Raw genomic sequence first — 9835 nt, 5'->3', positions numbered from 1 at the left:
CACTCGAATGACTCCCTCACAGAGATAAAAAAACGTTGCACATAAAAAAATATCAATTTCTTTAAAAGCCTACTAGTAGTACTTTTATTTTAATTTAGCACATAGTAAATTTATTCGAACTATCCCTAAAAAAAATTATTCGAACTACTCTTGAAAAAAATTATTCGTACTGTATAAAATACTCTGTATTTTTTACCAAACTTGTATTGTATTGGCTTACGTAAATTTTGTGTGTAACGAGTCTGACGACTAACGATATCCATAGTATAATTATTAATTATTTATTTTAAATAACTTTTATTGGAAATTAAATTATCCAACGCATCTACAATCTACATTTATAAACTACAATCCTTTTTATGCCAACTGATTAGCAAGATTTATGAACAAGCATTTTACATTATTTGATAACGATTAATATGAGCGAAATAGTCTCATTATAATTTATTGTAAGACCGTGCTTAAAAAGGCATTAAGGAAGATGGGGTCGAAGAAAGCAGATGGACCGGATGGTATACGCAATGAAGTTTGGAGGTGCTCGGGGGAGAAAGGAATCGAATGGGTAACCATGCTCTTCAACAAGATTTGGAGGAGCAACAAGATGCCATCAGCTTGGAGGAGAAGCACTCTTGTCCTTTTGTATAAGAATAAAGGTGATCTTCAAGAATGTTCCAATTGTTGGGGAATTAAAATTATCAGTCATACGATGAAGTTATGGGAGCGGATAATTGAGCAAAGGCTTAGGAAATGTGTAGACATCTCGGATAACCCATTTGGATTTATGCCTGAGAGATCGACTATGGATGCGATTTTTATCATGAGACAGTTGATGGAACACCATCGGGACAAGAAGAAAGACTTGCATATGGTTTTTATTGATTTGGAAAAGACATATGATAGGGTACCGAGAGAAGTAATTTGGTGGGTTTTGGGGAGAAAGGGTGTGTCTCGAAAATATATTGACCTCATAAAGGACATGTATTAGGGGGCTAGTGCAAGTGTTCGTACTAATGTTGGGAGAACGGAAGAATTTCCCATTACCATTGGGGTGCATCAAAGTTCCGCACTTAGTCCTTTTCTCTTTTCTATAGTTATGGATGAGTTGACAAGGGATATCCAGGACGGCATCCCTTGGTGTATGATGTTTGCGGATGATAATGTGTTGATTGATGAGACGAAAGAGGCGAATGAGAGAAAGTTGGAATTGTGGAGGCATACTTTGGAGACTCGTGGCCGGGTTTAGGCTAAGTAGGAGTAAGACCGAGTATTTGAGCTGTCAGTTCAGTAACATGGCGGGGTCGAGATCGACAGAGGTGGGGATTATTATTTTCGATAGAAATGTTGTTGAGCGGTCAGATTTCTTCAGATATCTAAGATCTATTATTAAAAAAGATGGGGAGTTAGACGGAGATGTGGCTCACAAAATTAAAGCGGGATGGTTGAAATGGAAAAGTGCTACAGGGTTTTATGTGATAAAGATAGGCTCCAAAGATTAAAGGGAAATTTTTATCGCACGACGATGAGGCCTGCCTTACTTTGCGGCTCCGAGTGTTGGCCCGTGAAACATTGTCATATTCAAAAGATGAGTGTGACGGAGATGCGTATGTTGAGGTGGATGTGCGTCCATACAAGGAAATATCGATTAATATAAGGAATGGGGTGATTAGGGAAAAGGTGAAAGTGGTCCAATAAAGGACAAGATGATGGAAAACCGACTAAGATGGTTTGGCCGTGTGAGAAGGAGACCTATGGACGCATCAGTTAAGAGGTTAGAGACCCGGGGATCAGAAAAAGTTGCTAGGGGTAGAGGGAGACCAAAATAGACATGGCTGAGAGTGATAGAGCACGATATGAAATTTCTCGGGCTTGATGAGGGAATGGTGACGGAGAGGGCACAATGGACGGAAATGATACATGTGGATTTTTAGTATTTGGCGTTATTTGATATGTTTAATGTTTTTATTTAATTTTTAAAAATGCATTTGTTCTTTTTGGATTTATTACACCTTTTTACCAACAACTTTCTTATATATTAATACTTGGTTCACTTTTAAAGTATTCCGGAACCTTAAGTTTTATTTCGGTTTTCAAAATCGTTTTAATCTTTATTCTCGATTTAAATTCTAAGTTTTTATAAAAGAATTCCGGACTTCGATTTTAAAACCTTAAGTTTACCTTCTTTTGTATTATGTTTCGCTCCTCTTTTGTTTTTCACTTTTTCTTTTCTATATTTTCGCATTTTGAGGTGTGTGTTCACCCATAGACGGTTCTAAAGGATGATTCATGTCAGTCGACCCCAAATCATTTTGGGATTAAGTCTCTGATATTGTTGTTGTTGTTGTTGTTGTTGTACCGTGCTTAAAAAGACTTGCAAAGAGATTTAAGTATGTCTTTTAGCAGTGTACAAGTTCATTGGATTTAGATGTATTCAACAAAGGATGACTACAATATAAATCAACTTTTACGAACTAATCCCATTTGTATGTGTATTTCAAATACGTTTCAAAATGATTACGACATCTAAAATGTAACAAGTAAACAAATAACCTAGATGGAGGGAGTAACTGATAATTAAAAGATCGCTAAATTCCAATTTATTTAGTAACCAACATTTCTTTGGTTACTATTGTTGATAGCGAAAAGTTTGTTTATTTTCTCGGCTTCTCCTGTTTAGCTCCTTGTAACTCAAGTATCCAGTCATAAGAAAAGTGTAATTTCATTACCATGGACAAAAAGAAGCCACCCATAAGATAATTTTTCAAATCTAGATTGATATGAAGACAATTTAATGTATTTGAGTCCTTTTATTGCCTTTTGTTTGCTTAATGAACCCTATAAAATTACCTTAGTAGTACTACTCATCTACATAGAACCACCATTGTCAAACTAGAAATGGCTAAATTAGCATTGTTTACTCTAGCAGTCATATTGATCTACCTATCTCATAAAAACCATGCAAACGATCTCGAACACACTGCATCGAGTTTTAGGATGTATCACCCCAACATCCTGAATTCGTTTTCATATCAATCCAATGTTACTGTTGAAAAAAAAGCAGAGAGACTTACTTTAATTTCTAAAGCTCGTGTAGAATCACTTGAACGCTTTTTCAACGACAATTCTTCTCATCCTCGAGAAATTAATTCGATCATTCGAGCACCCCTACACGGCCATAATAGTCTTTTTCTAGTAGAAATGGGTATAGGCACATTCAGTGGGTCTCCTTCATATAAAACATACTTCCTATTGTTAGATACCGCAGGGAGTGTAATATGGACACAATGTCAAGGTTGTAACCCTTGCTTTCATCAAAGAGATCCTTATTTTCCGAGAAGCCTGTCAAGTACTTACCATGCGTTGCCTTGCAATCAATGCCCTCGGGGAACAAGATGTGAACAAGATCATTGCACGATTGACCAATCGTACAATGATGGTTCCAGTGTACAAGGAATGGCTGCCACTGAAACTTTCACATTTACATCAAACACTCCCGGCTCACTTCTGAAGAAGAAGGACTTGCATTTCGCTTGTGTGATACGCTCTCAAAACTTAATTTTTGGTATGGCATCAAACTTTTGATTTCGACTGTCGTTATAAATGTAGTGTTTTTTTAATGGCACAAAATAATGTTTAATGTACTCGATTGATTGCAGCAAATACGCAAAACAACATAGCAAGTGGGATATTTGGCATGAGCCGTGATCCATCTAGCTTTATAAGCCAAGCAGGGGAACGTTTCAGAGGCCGGTTTTCGTACTGTCTTACACCAATCGACTACCAAGGTCAACGACCACCTATGTTCCTTCGATTTGGTGATGATATACCACGCCTTGGTTTATTACATCGACACATTACTCCTTTTATCCAAGCGCCCGCCCCATACTATAACTTGCACCTTCAAGCTATTAGTATCGGTTCCCAAAGATTAAATATCAACCCGTCGGTATTTCAATTCAGGCAAGATGGTTCAGGAGGATGCATTATTGACTCAGGAACTACGGGTAGCTACCTAATTAACACTGCTTATAGAGAGTTTGAAAGAGTATTGATACAAAATATTGTCACAAAATATCCGGGAATAACAAGAACTTCTCGTGAGCCATCGTTATGCTACAAGCAACCAAGACCGGGAGTAAGGACAGTATTCCCTAGAGTAACATTTCATTTTGCAAATAATGCTGACTTTGTAATAGAACAAGAAGCATATATGATGGGTTTTGCGCACCCGAATCCTCAAGGGTATTGCTTAATGATACGCCCGTCTGATACAAGGACTATCTTCGGAGCATTCCAACAAGTGAATCATCGTATCATATATGATACCATGAATTCCGAGTTGCACTTTGCACCAGAAAATTGTTTAGCCAATAACTAATAAATGTAACAAATCGATCTATCCTTTCTTTGATCACCTAATAAAATTTGGTTCTCTTTCTTATGTCAATTAAAAATCTTCATTAGAGTTTTTTTTTTTTTTTTTGTTTTTTTTGTTTTTTTTTTGAGTAAAAGATCAATTAAAATTAACTGAATACAAATTTGAAAAATACAAACAAGACAACGGTTGTGTTTGACAAGACACTTCAAGTAACTTATTTGACCCAAGTAGATTAGTTGACCAAAATTTGAGTTACCTGATTTTTTTGCTAGTGTTTGGTAAGTGGCTTATTTGACCTATGGTGGCGTTTCCTATTTGGAACCGCCATAAAAAGTTTATGTTATCATGTCGGTTCTTACTTAAACCGCCACTATATACCTCCTACCTAAATAAAAATTTCATTCCCGCCAATTTATTTGGCTTTTCGCGTCGTTTCTATTAGAACCACCACGATAACTGCGTCGTGATATGGGGTTTTTTCTACTAGTGAAATGATGAGCAGTGAACTTTTCAGGTTGTTGTGGTTGCTGTCTCGATATATGTAGCTGTTGAGTTGGAGAGGTCGCATGACATAGAGTCGGTCATCGGACGATAGTAGTTTCACCAGTTGTATTTTCTTATGTTGTCATAGTCGACTTGTTCTTCTTTTGTTTCCGCTGTAAGTTGTAAAGGGTTTATTAATTGTTATAGCTCCATTTGATATACTTACCCCGGGCAATCGAGATGGTAACGTCCTTAGTTACTAGGAAATGTCTGGTTAAGGCTCCTTGGTAAGTGGAGGTGTTACACCACATTTTTAAATAGTTAAATTTAGTAAAAGAAATATGTTTACGATTGAGTAAATGATATTTATGTTAATGACATAACAAATTATTGCAAAAAATCAATCAAAAAATTATAAATTAAACATTTAAAAGAGGCAGATTAGAGCATTTTAGATATTTTAGGTATTTTAAGATGTTTTCATTAAATTTAGGAGTACCATTGACATTTTTGAAACGTAAGGGTGCCACGTAGAATTCGAAGAAATAAAAGGGTACCATGTAGAAAGACCCTTTTTTTGTGAGGAGGAGTAGGAAATACAACCCAAAGAAGAAAAACGAAAGCAAACAAACGAAAACAAAACAACTACACTAGGGGAAAAACTAAGAAGAGTAGAACGGGACCGGCCAAGAGACGCCTCCAATATCTTGTTCCATTAGACGGAAAAGATGATTTGGCACGTTATCAAGGTCATACGAAGTCAAGTGAGAAGATTGAGTAACATCTTGATTCGTTAGCCAGTCCGCACACGAATTGGCCTCACGATATATATGACAAAGTTCGACTTTCCACGAATTATCTCGAATAAAAGCTTGGCAGATTTGTAGCAAATGAGAATGGGCCGTTGGGAAGTCGAAACTCGAACCCATTAGAGTACGAACCACTAGAGAATCCGTTATGCACCGTACTACACTACCACTACTATTACTCGTTATCTAGTCGTACTATAATCAAGGCAGTTATTTCAATTTCTTTAAGCTTCCTCATCAATAACTATCCAAGCCACACCAAGCATGAAGATTCACTCACTCTTTAATCACTATATATATAAATATATAATCACCCTCTAATTCAAATTTTAATCCTCTTAAAATACATATTCCACAAAGTCCTACCTCACTTCTTCAACTACTCATCTTTCTACTCCCTAATAAATAAATATATAAAAACGAATTCAACCTCTTTCTCCTTCCAATTATTTTTCTTTTTTTTTTCCAAAAACACAAAATTCTACAACAAACACACCAAAAAAAATGTAATTAACACTCTTTCAATGAACATTAATTAAAACTCTTCATTAATTAATCATTGATAAACAATAGAGTAATTTTAACCATATTAATTGGAACCAAAATTTAATTAGATTTAGTGAATTACTACATACCACTCAAGTGTCACAAGCAATGTGAGCAGAAACAGAGCATATATACGCTCCAACTATTTAATATCTTTCACCTCTTTCACATTCTCCGTAAATTGATCACTACCCATTTCATATTTCATCATTTTACACTAATTCATCAATTACCCACAAAAAATTATCCACCAATGTTGCTGAAATCTACATTGTTCCTCTGTTTTTTACCTATGGTGTTTGAGTTTGTATTTGGTCAGAATAACACTGATGTTAGTAGCAGTAGTAGTCGTAGTAGTAATGCAGGTGTGAATGTTAGAGATTATCATTACATTACTTGGGATGATATGAAGGTTGATGATTCGACGGAATCGGTGTCGAAAACGGAGATAAAAGGGAAGGAGAATTGGAATGTGAGTGGGATTATAGTGGTTGATCAAAGTGGTAAAACTGGGAATTCAGTAACTGTTCAAGGTGCTGTTGATTTAGTTCCTTTTGGGAATTCTAAGAGAGTTAAGATTGTTATTCTTCCTGGAATTTACCGGTAACTAATCATTTAATCATGTGTTTTAATCAGTATTTTTTTTTGTGATTAATGAATTTGATTGTTTTTGTTCATCATCATCTCTACCAATTCTTGGCAGTTGCAGAAAGAGTAGTGCTGTTGAAGCTACGTGTGTAGTTATTCAGTTATTTTTTTGATCGGTTAAGCTACGTGGGTTTTACTATTTACCAGTTGGCAGTTTTATTTTTGACCATAATACAATGTGGCCAACTATATTTCATTTTTTAAGAATTTGGTTCGAGTTGACGAGTCATGATCTTATATATTTCGTGTACAATGTACTACTACTACATACACATATGTAATACGAGCAATAGTTGTTAAGAGTGGGCTGTGTGGTACAATCCATCTTTTCCCCCTTAGGTATGTGCTTAACTCAAATAATACGTAAAAATCTTGTTACCCGTTTCTCAACTAGGTTCACTAGTTAATGAATGTAAATAATTTAACTAGTCATTACGCAAAGACTCTTTGGTTAACCATAATATAAAATAGTATGCTTTGCTAACCAAATATTACTCATAGTTGATAAAACATAAGGTAGTTACTAAAAATTTCTTTTCCTTTTCTAGGATTCATTAGCAAACGATTGTATGATTTCCATCACATTATTAGTGTAAAACTGTTTTACACAAACATTTATACTAATAAGTTCATCTGGATGGAATTTAATGTGAGGGGCACTTCACTCTTGGAATTCCCTTTCAACAGTTAGTCAAAGTTTACCCTTGTAGTTAACACATAACATAGTAATAAACAATAAAACAGTGAATTTAGTCAAGATTATTGGTTGACCATATAAGTCAAGTTTTTGGAAATGAAATTACTTTAAAGTGTGAATTTGGAAATGTGCAGGGAAAGAGTAGTTGTACCAAGTTCTAAGCCATACATTTCCTTCATAGGGATGCCAAATCAGTCAGCTAATACTGTAATCACCTGGAACAGCAAAGCCTCTGATAGGACTAGCAATGGTGAAGAGCTCGGAACTTTTGGATCCGCCACCATCACTATTTTCTCCGATTATTTCTGTGCTTCTGAGATTACATTTCAGGTATTTCTTCCTTAGCTACCTCCCGTTTCAAATCCATCTCTAAATACTTTTATATCGTAGATGAGGAAATCCATCCTCCCTTAGTCACAGGCGAGGGCCATTAGAGCACTGAAACTGGGGTAACGTTGATGTAGTACTGGTGGTCGTGGATAATAGCATTGTGTCTGATTAACAGCCGTGTATATTCGCTGTCTGTAAAGACTGGATAATAAAACACATAAAAGAGTAACAAAGTTATGTACTGATAATGGAACCTATTGCGGTAATGGTGGTGAATAAGCTAATGTATACGAGTCCTTATGGTTGGTGCAGAACACAGTGGTAGCAATCCCGGGTTGGTTGGGAATGCAAGCAGTGGCACTGAGAGTGTCAGCAGAAAAGGCGGTATTCTACAAAGTGAACATCCTTGGTTCTCAAGACACACTATTAGATGAGAGTGGATCACATTACTTCTACCAGTGCCTCATTCAGGGATCCATTGACTTCATTTTTGGCAATGCAAAATCATTGTATCAGGTATAAACATTAATTAAAACAACTTTTTACTGTCATTCTTTCCTGAACAGAACTTTTTACCCTTTCTTCTCTTTGATACATACTGCACAAAAACCCAAACAGTATACGACTCTTCGTTCAATGGCAAATCAGTCAGGAGCAATTGCAGCTCATCACCGGAATTCACCTAATGAAGATACCGGGTTTTCATTTCTCAACTGTTCGATAACTGGAAGTGGTAAAATCTACCTGGGAAGAGCATGGGGACCTTACTCAAGAGCAATATATTCTTACTGTGATATTGATGATATCATCGCACCTGAAGGTTGGAGTGACTGGGGCGTCCCAGAGCGACAAAAGTAAGTACTTTGAACAACATCGTTTCATTTGTATGATGAAATAAAGTACGGAGTAGAATGATTCCCTAAAGTGACGCTGCCTCTTCTTAACGTGATTTTTCTGTCCCTCAAAATTTTGGCGAAATGTTCAGCAGGGTCATCCGAGAAAAAAAAAAAAGCCAATAGTTGCTTGCTGATGTCGTTGCTGGTTTTTTCTTTTGTTTTAGTGAGTTCTCATAGGCCAAATTTCGTGAAGAAAGGGAGCTCTCGAAGACTTTACCTATTAAAATAGCAAATTGTTGAAAATGAATTCGGGTTTTGTGCATTTCAGGACTGCAGTGTTTGGAGAATTCCAGTGTAGAGGAAAGGGATCAAATGCATCAGGGAGGGTACGCTGGGCGAGGTCATTCAGGATCGACGATGCCAGGCCGTTTCTAGATATGGAGTTCATTGATGGAAATAAATGGCTGAGACTTAGCTTCTAACTCACACACATGACACAGCTAATGTAAGAGATACACATAGATAGATACATATGCAGGGAAATTTAGGCCGATTTGATGATCCTTGAAACATGTAAAAAAACCTAGTAATACATTCTTTCGACATTATTAACAAAACGAGAAATCCCATCTAAAATGCAGAAAATTATAGGGTATAATACTCGTATAGCTAATGCATCTCATTTGGCTATTGCTATCATTAAATAAGATGCATAAACTATTACAGAATATAAAATTGTCGTTGATAGTATAACGATCTAACAATAATTGCTGGTTGATTGTAAGTTAGGACAAGGAACATATAGAGATCGTATTCTGGTGTACGATAGGAACAAATTTCAGAATTACAATAATTTAGGCAGCTAACACATAAGAACAAACTTGAGAATAGATGGAGCGTTTCCTGTTTTCAGTGAGATACTTTATAAACAATTGACGTCTGCGAAACCATTTTTTTGGTGTTGACCAGAGTATTCCTATCGATTGTTGGGGTAATCTTCTTCAGGTATTGAAAGCAATTTAATGGGTTGATTCCTCCAAGTTTGACTTTTTCATTTCTAAGAGTAAGAAATTGAACCTTTAATCATTTGTTTAAGAGATGAGAGTCGATA

The 9835-nt window shown here is 36.1% G+C and overlaps 1 protein-coding gene across 1 annotated transcript; it reads left to right on the top strand.

Moving 5' to 3' along the window:
• Window positions 1-6278: 6278 nt before the first annotated feature.
• Window positions 6279-9592, top strand: LOC141621978 (pectinesterase QRT1-like). The gene is made up of 5 exons (XM_074438077.1): window positions 6279-6816; window positions 7693-7888; window positions 8201-8404; window positions 8507-8742; window positions 9053-9592. The coding sequence occupies exons 1-5, from the start codon at window positions 6467-6469 to the stop codon at window positions 9204-9206; spliced, it is 1140 nt and encodes a 379-aa protein (XP_074294178.1). The 5' UTR covers window positions 6279-6466; the 3' UTR covers window positions 9207-9592.
• Window positions 9593-9835: the final 243 nt, after the last annotated feature.

The sequence above is a fragment of the Silene latifolia genome, chromosome X, assembly GCF_048544455.1.
Source record: "Silene latifolia isolate original U9 population chromosome X, ASM4854445v1, whole genome shotgun sequence".
In the NCBI taxonomy this organism is placed as follows: Eukaryota; Viridiplantae; Streptophyta; class Magnoliopsida; order Caryophyllales; family Caryophyllaceae; genus Silene; species Silene latifolia.
Note: the sequence above shows the minus strand (reverse complement) of the source record. Positions and strands in the feature narration are given on the sequence as shown.

Excerpts from the sequence above, each read along its gene's own strand:
- LOC141621978 (XM_074438077.1), top strand. The coding sequence starts at position 6,467 with ATGTTGCTGAAATCTACATTGTTCCTCTGTTTTTTACCTATGGTGTTT. Across the intron at positions 6,817-7,692 it reads ATTCTTCCTGGAATTTACCG|GGAAAGAGTAGTTGTACCAA; the intron begins GTAACTAATCAT and ends GGAAATGTGCAG. Across the intron at positions 7,889-8,200 it reads CTTCTGAGATTACATTTCAG|AACACAGTGGTAGCAATCCC; the intron begins GTATTTCTTCCT and ends TGGTTGGTGCAG.